Genomic DNA, 19,402 nt, shown 5'->3' on the forward strand with positions numbered 1-19,402 from the left:
TGTCAACAAGAGGAAACTTGAAAGGTGATGTCATATAGTACAGAGCTTCATGTCTTCGAGGTATTTTTTTTTTCAAGTTGAATAAAAATTAAAAGGCGATTGAAATGGACACATAGCAGAGCTGAGCAAATATTTAAATCGGAACTCTTGGGCAAGTTGGAAACGGTATGTAGCGAGCGGTAAAGAAAATTACGTGCTGCATCTTGTTTCGTATACTCAACTCAAAATAACGATTTTTTTTCACCCATCTGTAGTTTTTCCGGAGTCTGAAGGAACAAAGATGTCAATAACGCCTGAGCTTGTCCATTCAAGCCGAGGGACTGCTGCAGGTATGAGAAACACTTTGGGCTGCCAATTATCATCCGAGTCTTAATTATTATATAGAGTCATGAAGAAAAGTTATGACTAAAAAGAAGAAAAGTGACAAAGGCATATCTTGAGTCCTCCCACGCAATGACGTTCACCGGACACATTTCTCGAGGATTTCATTTGAACAGCGCGGCCCGTTCCTTCATGTGCACTGCAGGCGCAGACGCCCGTGCGTGTGAATGAAGATGGCAGCAGATTCTGTTCTTTTATGTGCACCGCGTGGGGAGCAGATGCGCCGAGTGGACTGTCTGCTGCTGGGTACCCATTAACAGTTTTAGTTTGAGCCAGTGTCACAACTGCGAGGGGCTGTCCAACATAGCATGAAAGCTAGGCAGGGTGAGATGCTCAAAGATAGGATTGCACACACACGTCTCAAAGACTGATGGGTATGACGAGCCCAAGTCATTGGAGTGTATACAAAAAATCACAACATTATACGAGTAAAAAAAAAAACAAAAAAAAAAGACTCCGAAGGGGATTGTTTTGCAGATCAAAATGAGAAAAAGCAAGGCCCCGCCCACCAGGAGAGCAGAGATCCAGAACCTCTTCAACAATTATGCCTCAGGCCAGACCACACTCCCTGCCGGCTCCCTGCTCAGGTTCCTCCACAAGGAGCAGCAGGAGCTGGCTGCCGACGAGGGCACGGCCGAGAGTTTGATCGAGAGATATGAAATCGAGGAGGCAGGTGAGTGAAGAGAGCAGTGAGATGTGTCGGGGTTGCTGCCCTCGGTGACAGAAATATCGCTTTGGGAAGCTTTTGATGTGATTTGCTGTAAAGCACAACATCTTGACACTTCGCTGATCACAATATTGGCTACGCTCGCGTAATTCGATCCAGTAAAAGCATTTATGAGATGGAGTGGGACTTCTGAGGCCAAACATATTCCGTTAAGGATCTCATCGGATTTTCAAAGGTGATATTTTAATGTGTTTTGCACATTTTGCATCATAAAAATATTTTTAGAAGAAATATTTATGGTGTAGAATTAAATTTTATTAATTTTTATTGTTGGACAAAATAAAATCTGGACTCAGATACATTTTTTAAATAAATTAAAGCATTTTCTTCAGCGGTAGGCTACTGATAAAACTACACTGAAAAGCGTTTTCATTTAATTTGCTCATTTTTTTGTTGTCAAGTGGATGCACAAAAAAAAAAAAAAAAATCATCTGATCACCAGAGGATGTATAATTCAGTGTACCACACATTCTGAAATCTGGACAAATTCAGGAAAAGTCATTGTCATAAATCTGTCACAAACCTAAAAATAACAAAGCAAAAAATAGTCACTAGGCGGTTGGGTGTGTTTACACCCACAACGGCGCACACTACCTTTTTCTTTTTTTTTAAATATGTCAGTTTTTGCGCATCCGCTAAATAACCAACACACAGTCGAACACGCCTCTTTGCAAATATACATTTTTCTTTTTTCGGGTTATCATAAAAAGAGCAGCGTCTAATGCAAAGAGCAGAGTAAGAAAAATATTTTGCAAAAAGTCATCCTAATTGGGACACTGATGTTGCAATGGTTCAATCGCCTGACTTCTATGCGAGCAGCGTGGGTTCACTTCCCACTCATTGACAGCGTGAATGTGAGTGTGAATTACATAATGACGCTTCAACTTGCCCTGCGATTGACCGGCAGTATAGAACACGGCCGGAGAGCTGGCCGACTTGTGATCTTGCTTGCTCATGCTCTTGCAGCCATAGCAAGTCAGTGCATGACATTTGAAGGCTTTCTCCGCTACATGGAGTCCAAAGACTGCTGTGTCTTTGAGCAGACCCAAAAAACCGTGTACCAAGACATGGACCAGCCGCTCAGCAACTACTTCATCTCTTCGTCGCACAACACCTACTTGATGGGAGACCAACTAATAGGCAAAAGCCACCTGGATGCCTACGTTTGGTAAGCCTGCGTAAAGGTTTCGCAAATTAATCTAGGAAAGAGCTAGAAGTGATTAGAAAACAAAATGTGATTTGCTATAAATTGATTGGTCAGCCAGGCAGCACGGCAACCAAGTGATTAACATGTCAGTCTTGCAGTTTCATGAATCTACAAAGTATTTATATGCACACATACTGTATGCAGGCAAGCATATGTATATAAAAAGTTTCTGTTGCAAAAATGCATGCGAGCACTCAGTGAATGGGACGATCAATCATGAACAGAAGCCATCTTGCTTTTGGTGGTTCAATTAAAAAGCGATAGAAGAGAGTATGTTGTATGGGGAGCCTCACAAGCCGAGAGAGGGGTGCATTTGTTCCACTACGACGCATTATTCGATGTGCGGTGGAGAGTCGCCAGCTGTCGCTTTCCCGGAACGTCGGTCACCTTATGAGGATGTGCCACGGATTTATTAATTATGCGACTAACAATTGGCCACTCACTTTTTGTGACTATAAGACCCACCTGTAAAAAAAAAAAAGATATACAAGCGGCACCAGTCTATAAACTGCGGCTTTCTATGATGAAAAAAAATAGTTGGTTACTGAATGAACAGAACGATTTTGTACTTTGAATGCACATAAAATGTACATAAAGAGACACTGCAACAACTTTTAATTAAAACGGAACAGACCCAAGAGAAAAAAATAAAAATAAATAAAGATTTACTGAGCACATTTTCTGAATTATAGACTGCCCCTACCGGTGAAAGAAATATCCACAGAAAAGCCGCACTGTTGTATTAGCCGCATAGTTCAAAATCTAGGAAAAAAGTAGGGGCTTATAGTCCGGAAAATACGGTACACGGGAGTAGTGATGGGCATGAAAGTTCTTTCAAAGTGAACGGATTCGTTTGACCCCGCCCCCGATGTCCTTCAATGAGCGATTTGGTGCGTAGCTAAACTGATACAACAAAAGGATACTTTCAATTTTCGGAAAGATTCATTCATTCAATTTTGTGAGCATTCGCATGAAATTGAAAACCGAACTGTATTCATTACGAGGCTTACCTCTCACATTCTTCTCACTTCATGTAGGTGCTTGTATTCTCCGGTAAAAGAGGAAAACAGGGTCGTTCCTGTGTATAAAAAAATAAATACAATTAAAAAAAAACAAAAAAAAACGCCCCCATTCTGAAAAGACGGACTAAGCCCGATTTGGTATAGAGGTGTAGCAATGCACTTTGAATTGTGTATATTAACGCATAGATGTTTTGATTCGCAGTGCTCTGAGGAAAGGCTGCCGCTGTCTGGAGATAGACTGCTGGGATGGGCCAGGTATGGAGCCCATCGTCTACCACGGTTACACCTTGACCACAAAGATTCTCTTCAAGGACGTCATTGCAACTGTGGAGACGTATGCCTTTGAGGTAACACTCCAGCCGAGGCCCTGTTGTGTGTCTTTCTCTTGTTTCGCCATCGCTTCACACGTCCTGAGCTACATCAGCTTCGTTTCAGCATCTCTGATAGATTTTGCGCGTCTCACTCGCAAATTGTCTTCTGTCAATTCGATTGCATGTGCTGATTGTTTTGTGGCAGGTGTCGGTTTACCCGGTAATCTTGTCACTGGAGAACCATTGTTCCAAGGATCAGCAGGAAGTCATGGCCCTCTACCTCACCTCTATACTCGGGGACAAGCTACTTGATGGGCGCCTGGATCACCCAACCACGGGAGACCTCCCGAGCCCGAATGTAAGAAGACTCTGTGGAAACATGCCGTAGTGGCAAATGTCGTGGTTATGTAATTAGAGAATTGGTAGGTCTGACCTGGGTATCGATTCCAATTTCCAAAATCGATTCCATCCACACGGGCCCGATGTGTAAACTCAAATAGTTTGGAACACTAAAAACTGGCAAAGGATTCAATAATGTTTCCAATCGATTCTTGATGAATCTAGTCTCCACTCCACGACAGGTGTTCTGCCTGATTTGACAGCCGCACAATATTTTCGGTCTCCTGAGCATCTGGCTTGTAAATGTTTGGTTCAATGAACATAATTCCAAGAAGCTCCTCTTCCTCCAAACTTTTCAAATACCGGGATGCCCTCAGATACGCTACAGATTTCACTTTCTGAGTCAATTTCTGACTTTCTTAAGACACTTTCTATGTTGAGCTCTGCCATAGTTGCCTTGGAATGACGTCATACTTCCAGCTTTGTCGCATAGCAGAATCTCACTTCGGGAAAAAGGATTATTTTGTAAAACATACCAAATAAAAAATATGTTTTTATGCTTTATTATTTGTATTTGGTGTTATTACTGAGAAAAAGATTTAATTTGGCATTTTCCGAAATTACTTCACATTAGGTCTTTAAGCCCCACCGAAGACTGGTTGCATGGTTGTATACATCCCAAACCTGTTTTTTTTTTAGTTTCCCATGTAAACATTTCTTAATCCTTTGCCAGTTTTTAGTGTTCCAAACTAGGAGTTAATTCCGACTTCACCAGTCAAAACATTGCATCAGCCATGACTGAAGGGCAGTTTGACAGAAAATGTGCACTTCAGCCTGTAGCGCCAAATGAAGGGCTTTTCTCTTCGAGTGGATGCTTTGTGGGCTTTCTCGTCTGGGAGCTCCTTGCATTTCTCATTTCAAATCTATTGCAAGAGTAGTATTTTCATTGAGTGAGAGCTTCTTCAATAAATATCTCCTTTATCAAAGGGGTAAAGAAAAAAAAAGGAAGTTGTGATCTCATCATTAACTACCAGATAGTTCAAAGTTTTTCCTCATGCTGAATCCAACGTGACAAAGATGAAGAAAAGCAACAAGTCCTGCTGGTGCTCGAGGGGTGGCATTGACAATCGGGCTCCTATTTGAACCCTCTGCCAGTCACCTGTTTTCTGAAGTTCAGCCACGAAAAAACATTTTTGGGTGGACTTCCCCTTTAAAGAAAGCTTTATGGCAAAGTTCAAGAATTGTTCTGGCCTTTTTGATTCAACATCCGTAACGTGAACACATCGCAATACGGTATAAGAAATTATACCAAATACATACATTGATATATGCATATATATTAGGGGTGTGCATCCCTCCAACAAAAGATACCACCTATCTCAGCACATCGGGCACGAAACGAGTCGAAAACGGTACTTTTCGAAATGGAATGACTCGATTCGGTTCATTCCAGTGGGATTACAATTCGATTCGATAAAATACAGCCCAGACCGAGAGAGTTTTTGATACAAAGTAGATTATCATTTTACAGCCTGAATTGACTTGTACTCCAAGCGTGGGATTTCCTTCAAAGAGATTCATCAAAGATTCAAAAGAAGTGTATTTATAGCCTTTGTCATGTTTATTAACAGAAGCAACGGCAAATCAATTTATACACATTAGCAACTTTTCCTTTTCGACCAATTCAAGCGATATCGAAACCGATTCTTTCCTTTGTGTACCAATGCGCTCACACTTTTTTTCCCCCCCAATCAAAACCGATTTTCTGATTCCAATTTTCGTGACACCCCTAATATATATATATATTTGTTTGTGTGTGTGCGCGTGTGTGTAAAGTGACATTGTCCTGCATACCTGTGTGTCTGTGTGTGTAAATGGTCACGCAGGACCTGAAGTATAAGATCCTGATCAAGAATAAAAAGCTTAAGCCTCGTGCTAGGATAGAGGGCGCGTCAGGGACAGAGGCAGACGACAGTGCAGATGAGGGCTGGGAGGAGGAGGAGGAGGAGGAAGAGGAGGAGGAGGAGGATCAGCCGAGCAGATCAAGGTTCTGGTCCCCCCGAAAGGCAGGCTCAAAGAAGAAAGTGAGTCAGGGCCGTCGAAGCCGCTCGTCGGCCCGTGCCGATGTTAAAAAAGCCAAAAAGGCAGTAAAGACAAGCTCGCATGATGTCTGATATCAACTCTTGTCGCAAAGTTGTGACTGCTGTCTTGTCTGTGTCCGCCTGAACGCAATGAAAAGAAGAAGAAGGTGGTGGTGGCCGAGGCTTTGTCCGACCTCGTCATATACACCGTGTCTGTCAAGTTCGTCAGCTTTGCTCACTCCCAAGACAGTCAGAATGCGTGTGAGAACACAAGCATGGCTGAGAAAAAAGCGCGCAAGCTGGCCAAAGTTTCAGGTAGAGTCACTCTTAAAAAAAAAAAAAAAAAAAAAGTGTTATTGTCATTTTGGAGAAAACAGCAGATTGCAATGATTTACAACCACGCTGAGTTCAAAGAGAAGTCCCTGTCCGAGCCTTTTTTGATCTGCTGAAGCATTTATCTTTGGTCATAATTCTCCAAAGAGCATATTGAATACGGCATATGTGACGGAGAGGAAAAAAATGGCGAACGTCGGCCTCGTCATTGTCATGGAAGTGAAAGGAATCCACGAGGACTCTTATCGGTCATTTAAACTGTTGCCATCGCTGCTGCCTGGTGTGCGGTTGTTTACAAATACATCTTCTTGCAGCTGTTTAGTCATTTTGCGCTGTGGTGACACTTTTGCGGCGCCTTCGGAAATGTGGTCAAATGCTGAGAAATTCTGTCGGAAGGCCAAATTGTCAAAGAAATGAATTGAGGATCAGTTAAGATTTCTTGTGACAATCATACCGTTGATGACACTTCCAGTAAGTTACCATCATTTATTTATCAGAATTACATGTTGGTCATCTAAAAGAAAAAGTCCAAAAATGTCAAACTTGTGTGGAGAATTATCGACAATTATTTGTGATTAATGCAAGCGGAATAATATTGGCGTTTTACTGCTGTTCTGCTGTAATAGTGCCCAAAGGACAGATTTAGAAATTGCTTCTAAATTGTTAATGATGTAATAAGCATGTTATAAAGCCTTAATAAGCAGTTAGAGATTTCACAATAAAAAGCAACCATGCTTTACATCTGCTCAATCCCTCATAGTCACAATGAGAAGGTCTTTGTTGATATCAGATTTATTTTCTTTTTGCCTTAAGTGTCGCTAGCTGGTATCGACAACCTCGATTAGTATTCGATACGTTGAAACTAGTATCTGGCATCTATACTCGCCCGTCTCTACAATGCATGTCTCTGCAGGGTATTTGCATGCTTGACATTCATCATTTTATTATATTTCGTTTCACCCGTGCTTTGTCTTCAGGTAAAGACTTTGTTCTCCACAACCAGAGGTTCTTGAGCAGGATTTATCCAGCCGGCTCCAGGACGTCGTCGTCCAACTACAACCCTCAAGAGTTCTGGAACGTTGGCTCGCAGCTTGGTGGGTCAAAGAGACAATCCGACTGGACGCATAAAGACAAGAACTCACATGTGACCACACTTCCCCTTTGCATTTTTATGCCATTAATCTGTTCCAAACATTTGATATTTTATCATTTGACTACTGATGTTATTTGTTAGCCCAACAATGGCAAAGTTGTGTGGTTGTCTAAAAAAAAATTCTTCTCTTTTGTTTTATATTTAGTTTGACAGTAAATTCAACTGGGAGTGGCATTAAATTATTTTTGAAGAAATATTCACGACCTGCCAAACTGCTGCTTGTCGTGAAATGAGGTGAATTGAGTTCACCGCCAGCAGATTTTAATTTTCATCCGTCTCCAACATGATTTTCTTTTTGTTTAGCATCCGGAAAAAAACAAAACGTGCTTTTTAGTAGACTGACAATGTGCACTTGTGAACCCGTAATAAACTCATCAGCTCAACAAATATCTAAAAGGGGAATTAAATATGAAATTGTTCCTAAATGTTCGGTGCAAGTTGAAAGATGAGCTCTTATCGTTTGTGGAGGAAAAGACAAAACGACTTTGTCTGGAGAATGACTTTGTCCAACATCAAAAGGGAATTGTATTAATGAGCAGTGAAAGAACAATTTGACTGCCATCCTCACCTTGGCCACCTCATCAAAGTTTTACCTGAAGCCGTACAAAACCATTCACCTCCATTCCTTTTTTTTTGCTTCTGTTAATTTTCCTTTTGGATCCTGGCAGTGCCTGATTGCATTGAAGTGGCGGCGACTTGTTTTGTGTTTCGTTTGCCGCCTGGCTTGTCTTCATCTGCCACAAAGTGAGGCCGACATGAAGCCCCGCAGACTGCTGGGGCCGACCGTGCAGATGGCGATATTTTGCTATGCTGAAAGACGCCGCAGTGGCAGGCAGGCTGGAATGGATCAATCAGCGTTAAATGAGGAGATTCTCCTGAGTGATGCAGACGGGATGGTCACCACTGTCGATTACAATTAAGATGTGCCAGAAAGTTTCCCAAAAAGATCACATCTGTCGTCGACTTGCGACGTTTAGCATGAAGCAGACCGTGAATTGCACTTTTTTTCTCAAACACCTCCCTTTTGCAACGTACAGTATTGTTGCAAGTCATCTTATCACCTGGCTTCCTCCAGCATGAGCATTAAAAAAAAAAAAATGAAGACATACAACAATTTTCGTGTGTTCTTTTCCTTCTCCTCCTAATGCCCTGTTGTACTTTGCAGTGGCACTCAATTTCCAGTCTCCGGGATTGCCCATGGACCTTAATGATGGCCGTTTCCAAGACAACGGAGGCTGCGGCTACGTCCTTAAGCCTGCCGTGCTCATGTCTCGTGAAAGGAGCTTTGATCCAAGCTGCAGTCAACGTGGCGTTCCACCAACACACCTGCTGCTCAAGGTATTATTGCCATTTGGCAACACAACGCGCAACTGATCCATTTGAGATGGATTAGAGGACAATAACGTGTTGTGTCGATTTTAATTTGAGTCATTGAGTGAGGAGAATCTCTTCTCACATTTTACTTCCAGGCGCTTTCCTACCGATTACGTGTCTGCTATGTGGGCATGTTGTGGCCATCATGTCTCGTCATTGTGTTGACAACCAGAAGCGGTTCTGGCATGGATGACCCGATAGGCGCCCAAATTGAAAATCATTTGATTGTGAAATGAGTAATTGACTCGAAACAAATTTAATCCTACGACCAACTTGGTGACTTGGAACCACCCTGCCAGCAGTGAACAACTTTAACAACAACATGCATCTGTTACAATAAATTTAAAAAAAAAAAACAACAACAAAAAAACACGGCCACCTGGGGATCCACTGTGCTCATTGCGCCGCACGGCATGGTGTAGCACCACCCTCTAAGCATGGCGGGTCGAGGCGATGCCAAATATCTTAACTTTGTCTCATCTGACCACATTTTCTCCCAAGCCTCCTCTGAGTGATTTGGATGTTTTCTGGCTAACCTGCGTGCCTTTTTAAGCAGTGGGAAACTTTCAGGCACGGCTAATTTCCACTTCATTACGGCATAATTACATTCCAAACTGTTTTGATGTCTAAAGTCGCAATTGCCATCAGTTCCTTGCTCCGATTAATCTCCATTCATGATGTTGCCGCTCTGAATAAAACAAACAGACTAACAGACCCTTTTGGTGTTGACAAAAGCTCGCCAGAGAGCATTTTTCAAAGCGGAGCTCGCACAATGCGGAAAGCTTCTCGGCTGCATGGATGAAATATAAATGTGCTGCATTCTATCCTCGGGTGGGAGTGGTGCGGGGGAGAGCAACACCTTTATTCACATTGTCACTATTTATTTGATCATTTCAGGCGGAACCTTGCGGTGTCGACCGAGCCAACGCCGTGGGAATCATGAATAACTTTGAGTGATACAAACTTGTAAATTATTCATGTGCTCGGGAAAAGTTGCAGCATTTGTGCTTTCTTGCTTGTGTTTAGCATGAAATTGGCAACTTGATGCAGTGATATGTTTTTTAATGGCTGGAAGCTCAACCCATACTGGAACTATATGAATTCCATGTGCCTGCCAACAGGTGATCTGTGGGTCCAACTTACCAATTCCCAGAAGCGGCAAGGCTCTCGACCCTTTTGTCAGAGTTGAGATCCACGGGATTGGTTCAGACTGCAACAGAAAAAACACAAACACAGTCAAAAACAACTGTAAGTACTTCAGCAGCACCACACTGTGTGTGTGTGTGTGTGTGTGTGTGTGTGTGTGTGTGTGTGTGTGCGTGTACATGGAGGAAACGAGGAGGGGAGGGGGAGGTTAAGTCTCAACGCGAATGACTCATCACTTTGTCAGCGCTGACGTTCATTTCAAGACCGAGGACAAGCTCTGCAAGACTGCTGAGAGCTTTTTGTCTCATTTTTTGCACTCTGCTTGTTCTAATGTTTTGGAATGAATTCCAGTCCTGCTAGAAAAGTCAGAATTGCGGAAGGTTCACAAAACGAAAACAATTTATCAAGCAAAAATTTTCAAAATTAATCTGTCTCGCAATGAACTCCAATTCATGGAATGACCACAACGGGGCTCTTTTTGAGAATGTGTGCTGAAATATCGAAGAATGTTGAAAGTAAGATAGTACGTGAAGTGTGCTTGTCACACTATCCGGCTAGCACACGCACACACGCGCACGTGCATTAGTTTGGTGTTTGAGTCTTCATGTCGTGAAAGCCAAGACGAAGCCAGCTTGAGTAATATCTGACCTTTATTTTTTTCTCTTTCATTCTATATTCTTTTTTACACTATCAGAAGAGTTTCCCTAGATGTTGAAAGTGTGGACAATATAAGCATTAACTGCATTCTATTAATCTTGGGGGCAAGGGGGCATAAAGTGCGGAGACTGATAAGCGGTGACAAAAACAAGATTTATGTATAATACTACGCACACACACACACAATAGAAAGTTAATCAAAACACTTGCAAAAGGTAAGGAACAGACATTAAGAAAAAGCACACATGCAAATGAAGAAAATATATCCAACTTAACAAAGGGAGCTTGAGAAAAGGAGAAACAAAAGGACTGAATGTACAAACAAACAGGCGATGAGGCAAGACAAGATTAGAAAACATGGAAAGGAAATGAAGGCAAAAGTTCAAGGAGCAGTCGAGACCAACCTTGGGCTAAGGAGGAGGGCATTTGAAAAATTAGTCCCAAGTTGATCGCTTCAGCTGTCTTTTAAAGGCAGCTAATTACAAACTGCCACAGGTGTGTCACCAAAGGAACCACCCACATCGATAAGGCAGCTGTTAAAAAAAAGGACGACACATTCAATCCCTTTTGTTTTTGTTTAATCAGAAGGATTTTCTATTGACTGCTGATTTGTGAAATATCACGACAAAATAAAAAAATAAAATTAAAAAAAAAAAAAAAACAGTAACTGACATGCTGTTGTTCCCCTGCTGGTAACTGTTGACACCAGCAAGACCTGTTGGTCACCAGCTTCCAGTAAAACTGAGTCAAGAATTTGACCACTATTGCAGCTTTGAATCCTTACTGGGATTCCGACATGAACTTCCGCATCAGCATTCCCGACTTGTGCCTCATCCGCTTTTGTGTCCGAGACCAGACCGGCTTTCTGTCCAGTGACTTCGTTGGCCAGTACACGCTTCCCTTCAGCAGCCTAAAGAAAGGTCCGTGGAGACTCCTGTTTACTGCATTTTAGCTATTTCAACATTGTCCCCCCCCCCCGACTTCATATTCTTTTTTGTACCTCCAGGCTATCGCTGGGTACCTCTACGGTCTCGAGACGGATGTAACTTGGATCCAGCCTCTCTTTTCGTTTTTGTCTGGTATTCCTAAAACGGTTCGAGTTGACACACACACACACACACACATACACGTAGAAAAAAAACACATGCCGCCAATAGAGACGAGTGTGGCAGAGCCGCAACAAAAGGATGCAAATAAATCAAAGCAATTGCATTTCCTTGGTTATAAATATCGGTTTTATTGTGTGAAAATAGATGTGCTATATTCCTGCCAGTGCTGCACGGGGGAAAAGACCAGAACACTCCCAACAAGCGGGCCTGCGAAAATCTCTGTTTGCAGCTTGCATAAACTGAAGTGATGGGCAAAATCCCTCGAGTGAGATAGTAGCTTCCTGTGACAAAATGAATATTTGATGCGAGTTCAGTTAATGCGAGCAAACTTGTTTTCCCTCTCAGAACAATAAATCCGACGCGTTTGTCGGCTGAGCCCTAACGTAAGACGCCAGGTTACAGTAACTCACCATGGCCTCGACTGTGACAGAAAAGCTTTTTTTTTTCTTTTCTTTTCGTTCTACCCCCCAGCAAAACTCCTTCCCTCCCACGTGAGGAATCCAGCGGGGAATCGTATAAATAGCATCCACAGAGGTATACATTATTGAAGTAAATCCAGTGAAGAAAAGTCTATTTCAGTCTGGCTTCATCACAAAATCCAATAAATGAAATGTTGAGACGAAGCCTGTCAGCAGGAGGATGCCATTAAAAACAAAAAAAAACAACAACATGAGGACCTGCGTGACCAGTGAGTGGTATTGTGGGTAAACGGGTTTTTTGTTCCGTTTTTTTTTTTTTAACACATCAATGACCAACTCAGATAAACACTTGGCAAAGTTTTTACTTAGATGGATTTTTTTTTAAACTCATGGTATTTCAACAAAAAGTAAAAGAAAAATTGTACCTGAATGAATGTTTCAAAACAAACAATGTTTTGATCTTAAAAGTTAAATACAACTGGACTGTTCGTAGTCAGTGATTCCTTTGCGTATCTTTAAGAGCCGCCCATTTTGGTACCAAATTTTTGACTATCCTTGGTGTAGATAAATAAGCAATTTGGTTCCCTTGCCGTACATTAACGACTGAACTTCAAACCAAAAGACATACCAAACTCACCTGGCACCCCATGCGGTACATTTTTAGTGTTAACGGGCATATTCGTTATGAGAACTATTGCCTTGGTTCCGTGTTGTGGCATCTTCAACTGTGTTGAAGTGAGCGTAGGAATTTCATTTGCCTAAAAAAAAAAAGGCCTCTTATGGTCAAGACTTGGTGCATGCAAATTTTTCCCATAAATACGTGTCAATATTTTTGTCCATCTAGCCTTACGAGATCATGAGAAAAGATCTCCTGGGGAGGAAAAGTGAGATTAACTTTATCGTCATGATTCCAACACTTCATTATCATTGAAAAAAATAAAACAACTCAGTGCTTTCTGTCACTTCAGTTCAGATATATACCAGTGTCCTTCCATGAGTTTTCTTTTCTCAGTTGTAACTTCATCCACAGTCTACGGCTGCATTGTAATGGAGACAAGAGACATTGCGGTTGCGCCCCCTGTCGGCTACAGGCCTGCAGTGCATCAAGTCCGGTCAGAGTGCGGAGTTTCCCAGCGTGAACCAAGTCTCCTTGTTGAGCAGCTCCTCGTCCAGTTTGATGTTGGTGGCAGCGACAAACGACTTCTTGCTCTTCACGCTCACCTCCAGCACCATCCCATAAAGCAGGGGGACATTATCATACTCCAGCTGTCAATCACACAAACATTTTGGGACATGTCAAGAAGTCCTGACATCCTACTATAATGTTTTCATGTGTATTTATTGTATTTAATGTATGGTTATTTTGTTTTTATATTTCTTTCAAAAAATTATTGGGTGTTTTCCCCAGTTGCTCCTTCTTCCCACATTCCAAAAACATGCAAATCTAAATTCTACATCGGTGTGATAGTTTGTCTAGTAGTCCAGTAATTTTCTTGGAGCTTTTGACTTCTTCTTTCACCATATCCTTTTGTGACATACTATTGTTGCAAAAAAAATGCATTAGAAATAAAATAATTGTACCAATTCATTGAATGTGGGGCTGTCGTTATTCCGCACCACTTTCGTCTTTTTCTTCGACTTCCGCTGGGGATCCGGTCTCAGACACGCAACCACGTAGGCATCAGGGTTGGAGCCATTGGGCATCTTCTGTAAACAGAAAAACAACAAAAAAGGTTTTTAAATTATTTGTGATAAAAAAAAAACATGTAACATGCTGTGTTTTTCTTGGCGTGTGGCAAGCTCACAATGTTCTTGAGGTGTTTTACCAAGACTGAGAGCTTACACTCCTTGTATGAAAAGTACAGCTGGATTTGAGGAGAAGCTTCTGGAACGGGAAATCACAAGTTCACACTTCAATCTACCAAGTTCGTCTTATTGGACATTTAATGAGGTACACAAGCGCAATTTGAGTGAGCGTCAATGCAAGTGCAATATTGTCCAAATTTGATTTCTGATTTTTGTCTCTCTCAAGGTGACAAGAATATATCGATAACAACTGAGCATGAATCAGTAACGAGTCTCCTGTACACATTGTTAAAACCTGTCGCAGCTCTTGCATTCAGCCTCATAAAATTGTGTTGGTGTACCTAATGTAGTGGCTGATGGGTGGATATTAACCTTTTACCACACATTCTTTAACCATTTTGGGCCCATCCAAGAACAAACTGCACACAAATTCATTCTGAAATCAGACAAGAGCAAAAATACAAGTGATGTCATTTGAAGCAAATAAAACAAGATCACACAAAGCAAAAATACATCATCAAGCAAACTTACACCCTTGCAATGTCCCTCAAAAAGTTGTTTGAGATATTTATTCAGCAGAGACATCTTCCTGTTGGGGGTGAATGACATCATATACCAGGACGGGAATCTGGGGGGAATAAGAACAAAACAAAAGGTGTTAGGATCAGAGAAAGTGAGATGGACGTTTGCCGGTGGACTCACTGAGGCATAGCGGATTCGATGAAATGTTTTTGCAGTTGCTTGTGGATCAGCTCAAAGTCCTCAAATGTCATTTCGTTATACCAAAAGCCATCGTCAATGGTCACTCTCAGGTCGAAGATCTGACAATTCAAAAGGAGCAACAAACACAAGAATGAGCCGGAGCCAGTCCTGGACGTCCAAGTTGCCCACAAGAATAATGAATCTGTCGCACCACAACTTTGTCCTTGATGGAAAAGTCCTGGATGACGGCGTCTTGAATGTTGGTGCTGGGAGCAGGAACGCCATCACGGATTGGCGCTGCCGGCTTCTTGCCTTGGGCCATGCTGTGTGTCAGGAAGTTTAACTTGACCGCGACAGATCCCATGCTCTCCTTGATCTTCCTAAACAAGACACAAAATGGCTCATTAAATGCATATAATTACACCCACCTCTTTTCTTTCGGGAGCAAAGCCTCATTTTTCATGGAAGGTTAATTGGATTTTTTTTTGTAGAATTATTGTGGTTTACAAAAAAATCTCAAAGTAATTGGGGAAAGAAACAACCCCCCAAAATTCTTTAAAAAAAATGTTGCAAAACATTTACTATATGTTTTCCTTTTTAAAAAAAAAAAAAAAAATCGATGGCAAAAAATCCCAGAAAAAGACATTTGCCTATATGTGAATCCGTGCGTGCCAATCTGCAAAAATGTCGGGGTCAACTGTAGTTTTAACGACAATGCTCACCATTTCACACGTCGAAAACATGCATGGAGGTTAATTGAAGACTCTAAATTGCCAATTGGAGTGAACGCGAGTGTGGATGTTTGTTTCTTTCTACTGTTTGTTCCCTGTGATTGACCGACAATCAGGCCATGGTATTCACTTCCTCCTGCCAAAAAGTCAGCCAGTATTGGCTCCGCCTCACTCACGACAATCAATGTTGTAAGCAGTATCAAATTGATGCATTCGGTTATATTTAACTTAATTCAATTCAATCAAGTGTTAATGGGCTGCATGCCATGCATCGCAATTCATCCTTCAAGATACTCAATCACAAAGAGGTAGGCAGATGTGACCAGGGAAGGGAAAAAACTGGCCCGTCCACACATAACAAAAATTATGAGTATATCTACATTTATTTGCTGTTGACAATTTCTTTTCAGAAAAGATGAGTTGAGTGTGCGTGTGTCCAGTTACTTTGTAAAGTAGGACGTGGCTTCCAGGTCGGTGTCGTGAGGTCTGAGGTTTCTCTGAACGTACTGCAGGTCATGACAGTCCTTCAGCTCGGGCATTCCTGCATTGGTCATCTGGGGACATTGCAAACACACACACACACACACACACACATACACACACGCCATCAATAAGGGGACTCAAAAGTATTTTATTGCCTCTGCCAAAACATGATAATAATTTAATAGAATGCAAAGAAGTAAACAGTTTGGGCATCATGATTAATTCATGGAAGCTCCTTTTGGTGTGTGCAACTTGGCCACCAAGGGGCGGTCATGAAGACAAAAACTAAGAAGAGTTTCACAACTACCGTGGTTCCAAAGAAAATTGGCCTTACTAGCTCCAGCAGGCTGAGTATGAGGCCAGATCTGTGTCTGATGATGTTGTAAGCTTCACAGCAGAGTTCCACAAAGCGATGCAAACGCTGAGGCTTCTGCCCACCGCCTGTGATGAAATGCTGCATCTCCGATGTGAAGATGAACGGTGATCGGTCCCTGCATTGTAAAATAATAAAATTAAATAAAAAAAAAAAAACAGGTATGAAATGTTATTCGGGAATTTCATGTATTTGATTTGAATCCTAAGTGGCTTTTCAAATAGTTGACTTGCCTTTTAAAGTTTGCGATCTTCTGCGCGTTGCCCATGATCTTGCCAAAGTCGATATGGAACATGTGCCCGCTGTGCTTCAACATGATGTTATCGTTATGGCGGTCGCAGATCCCCAGGATGAAGGTGGCCACGCACCAACCTGCACACGAGTGAATGAAGTTCATCACAGCCTGAAAACAAGCGATAAACAAACGGGAGCAAAAAGTTAACATTAATGAGTCCTGGAAGACGACTTCTATCTGTGATTTCGGAGGTCTGCTGACCTTTTCGTAGTCGTCCTTGGTTTTGTTCCACATGTGGAACCACTTCTCAAGGGTGTCCTGTCGCAGAGTGCCACCAAGACCCCACTCCTGCTGGATCTTCCCCAGCGTCACCGCCTCGGGAACCACTTCTATGAGGCCTGTCAGTTGGAAAATGGAAACAAATGATGAAACTCATGTGGCACAGATGTTACGCTACCAAATATCCATTGGGCTTCTAACACCATGGCTAGCGATGCTAACTGTTAGCATGTTAATGGCGTTTTAGATTATAGTTTAGCATTGAGCTAGCGGACCACTCTCAAGTCAACGTTGTTTGATTTTTTTTTTTTTTTTATATAAAACATGTAATTATCTTTGTTTTATGTTTAATTTGACAGTAAAAAGGAATTAAACGGGTTGAAGATTCTTTTTTTTTTATTATTATTTTCCAACCACTCTCTCACTAATGTGGTTGGAAATGATAATTTATGTTCTATTTGAAGAATTGTATCAATTTTCTCAAGTCACCCTGAGTCGTGCCAGTCGAGAGACATCGGTAGGTGACCATTCGCAAATCCAGCCCTTCTTGCAGCCACACCCTGTCCATCATGCGGACCATTTGGAGGACCAGCATGTCCTGGCGGAGGCTGTCTCCTGTCTGAAGAGAGCACCTCTCATTGAGTGATGTAAAAAACTTTGTAAAGAGCTTCATTTGCACTCCAATTGGAGTGTTTGCAAAAGCAGATGTGTAACGAGCCATTAGCTCAGAGTTCTCCTTGACGGGTCACAACTAAAAAGCCAACGAGGCTCAGTAAAGTGCTGCTTTATGACCAACCTTGCAGATGACAGTGATGTTTTTAGCCAGCGGGTCAGTGCAAATGAAGGACACCCCCAGAGGAGAGGTATTGGAGTTGTAAAACTTACAGGCCTGGAAATAAAAGCTCTGATTGTAAACACTCGTCCAAAGTTGTGTAGTTTAGATTGCGATGATGCTGTGAAGCATTTACATCAAGGTCCACTCCCTTGATGTGGATCGCAACATCGAGAGGGAGACAGCAGCTTCTCCCATCACTGAAGAACTTCTCAATCTTCCCCTTTTCTTTGTTCAAAACAGTCTGCAAGACAATTAACATGCTGATAAAATATCAGACTTAATGCTGAGTTAAACTTTGCGAATGAGTTTAAAAGACCTTCCGTCGCATCTTCTCCGACGTTCGGACCTTCTCCGCCACCTGCACGAGTGTTGACAGCAAGCGGCTCTCTCTTTCCACCTCCTCCCTCAGCGCTCGACCGCAGCAGAAGCGCAGGGCCGCTTGCACTTTACCGAACCAGCTCTGGTAGTGCGTCTCTGTGTAAGCATCCTCCAGCAGCCTGCCACACGAGCAGCAATGGCCAATGGCACAAAGTTACCTTTCAAAGTCAAAGTTACTCTAATATAATATAATATAATATAATATAATATATATATATATATAGAGAGAGAGAGAGAGAGAGAGAAATCGCAATATTGAGAAAAAAAAATCGCAATTAAATTATTTTTCAAAACCGTTCAGCTTTAGTATAACTTAATAATATTTCTTACTTCTACTTCTTACTCTCCCAGATGCGTGCCGCTGCCCAGTTGCAATTTTACTAGACCTAGTTTGACTGTTTGTGCGTGTATTGTGTGTTTATGATTGTTATCGTACGGACACGTTTTGCTTTCATGCAACTCTGATGATATAACACCGCAATCCACGCGTGAGAATGGCTACGTACCAGAAGAGTTGATGGGCAATCCGAATGTTCTTTAGTGATCGCTCCAACAACAACATGACCAGAGCTCCATTCAGCTCCCACTCGCTCTTCAGAGCCTGCACAGGATGATGATGAAAATGAAATAAATAGCAGTCGAATTCGAAAGGAGGAGATATGTCTGTTACGGTGCTCACCTGGACCAACTGCGGCAAAAACAACTCCAGCTCATCATCGGGTATTTGTCCAAAATACTGCACAGAAGCCTCGCGTACTGTCTGGTCTGGAAAACTGGACAAGGGAAACACAATTTGTTTTCTTTTTCAGTGAAGCAAAATCATGGCAAGGATCAGAGATGCTGCCTACTTATCGGTGAGCAGGAAGAGAGCCTCCTCGGGAAGATGGATGGCCCAGTGGTCTACAACGGTGTAGATTTCTGTGAGGTCCTCGGGCTGCCATTGGGGGGCGCCGCCCAACAACAGGTGGAGGAAGGTGCTTGATTGGTCGCAGCTGTGACGTTTACTCCACAGGAAGCTCTTCTCGTTTTCGGACAGACTGGAAACAGAAAGGAACGCGTTTCATTCTTTGTGACTGAAGCATCCCACTCACATTAGCCATGTTGGAAGGAGAAATTCTGTGATTTGATAAAAACATGCATCCGTTCTCAAACGGGAACTGCCCCCCCCCGACTCACAAGCAAAGACAGAACTTCTTGGACACTCGTAACATTTTCTTTTCCAGTTCTTCGCAAGGCGACGAGAATATGAAGGACCCAGGGAGCGCGACAGGCCTCTGATACGTCCACTTCACCTCATCTGGAAACTCAAGCTGCATGTTAA

The 19,402-nt window shown here is 42.2% G+C and overlaps 3 protein-coding genes across 8 annotated transcripts in view; 1 reads left to right on the forward strand and 2 right to left on the reverse strand.

Annotated features, from left to right (window-relative positions):
- Positions 1–11,235, reverse strand: part of LOC148334851 (pleckstrin homology domain-containing family A member 5-like) — an 85,591-nt gene extending 74,356 nt beyond the window's left edge. Inside the window, exons 1-4 of one of the 4 annotated variants that reach the window (XM_088297453.1) lie at positions 11,136–11,235; positions 10,072–10,138; positions 7,362–7,517; positions 3,326–3,393 (exon numbers count right to left, since the gene is read on the reverse strand). The gene's annotated coding sequence lies outside the window, so the exon portion shown is untranslated. The remainder of the gene's footprint in view (positions 1–3,325; positions 3,394–7,361; positions 7,518–10,071; positions 10,139–11,135) is intronic. The other 3 variants (XM_088297455.1, XM_088297456.1, XM_088297457.1) reach the window with 3 other exon arrangements.
- On the forward strand, positions 1–13,810 carry LOC148334853 (1-phosphatidylinositol 4,5-bisphosphate phosphodiesterase zeta-1-like). The gene is made up of 14 exons (XM_088297461.1): positions 1–24; positions 255–329; positions 859–1,054; positions 2,075–2,276; positions 3,540–3,684; positions 3,854–4,006; positions 5,874–6,071; positions 6,227–6,383; positions 7,379–7,495; positions 8,720–8,892; positions 10,050–10,176; positions 11,502–11,651; positions 11,738–11,824; positions 13,290–13,810. The coding sequence occupies exons 3-13, from the start codon at positions 865–867 to the stop codon at positions 11,818–11,820; spliced, it is 1,695 nt and encodes a 564-aa protein (XP_088153587.1). The 5' UTR covers positions 1–24; positions 255–329; positions 859–864; the 3' UTR covers positions 11,821–11,824; positions 13,290–13,810.
- Positions 11,944–19,402, reverse strand: part of pik3c2g (phosphatidylinositol-4-phosphate 3-kinase catalytic subunit type 2 gamma) — a 17,405-nt gene continuing 9,946 nt past the window's right edge. For all 3 annotated transcript variants that reach the window (XM_088297451.1, XM_088297450.1, XM_088297452.1), the window contains 19 exons: positions 19,258–19,391; positions 18,930–19,118; positions 18,761–18,854; positions 18,588–18,682; positions 18,020–18,200; positions 17,837–17,944; positions 17,665–17,757; positions 17,358–17,487; positions 16,851–16,987; positions 16,588–16,757; positions 16,316–16,472; positions 15,943–16,052; positions 14,979–15,147; positions 14,768–14,886; positions 14,597–14,693; positions 14,438–14,501; positions 14,065–14,144; positions 13,841–13,966; positions 11,944–13,525 (listed from right to left, as the gene is read on the reverse strand). In XM_088297451.1, the coding sequence (XP_088153577.1) occupies positions 13,373–13,525; positions 13,841–13,966; positions 14,065–14,144; positions 14,438–14,501; positions 14,597–14,693; positions 14,768–14,886; positions 14,979–15,147; positions 15,943–16,052; positions 16,316–16,472; positions 16,588–16,757; positions 16,851–16,987; positions 17,358–17,487; positions 17,665–17,757; positions 17,837–17,944; positions 18,020–18,200; positions 18,588–18,682; positions 18,761–18,854; positions 18,930–19,118; positions 19,258–19,391 (2,406 nt within the window). In that variant the 3' untranslated portion in view covers positions 11,944–13,372. The remainder of the gene's footprint in view (positions 13,526–13,840; positions 13,967–14,064; positions 14,145–14,437; positions 14,502–14,596; positions 14,694–14,767; positions 14,887–14,978; positions 15,148–15,942; positions 16,053–16,315; positions 16,473–16,587; positions 16,758–16,850; positions 16,988–17,357; positions 17,488–17,664; positions 17,758–17,836; positions 17,945–18,019; positions 18,201–18,587; positions 18,683–18,760; positions 18,855–18,929; positions 19,119–19,257; positions 19,392–19,402) is intronic.

The sequence above is a fragment of the Idiotropiscis lumnitzeri genome, chromosome 6 (genome assembly GCF_059441095.1).
Source record: "Idiotropiscis lumnitzeri isolate Australia: NSW breed Sydney's pygmy pipehorse chromosome 6, RoL_Ilum_1.0, whole genome shotgun sequence".
Lineage (NCBI taxonomy): Eukaryota > Metazoa > Chordata > Actinopteri > Syngnathiformes > Syngnathidae > Idiotropiscis > Idiotropiscis lumnitzeri.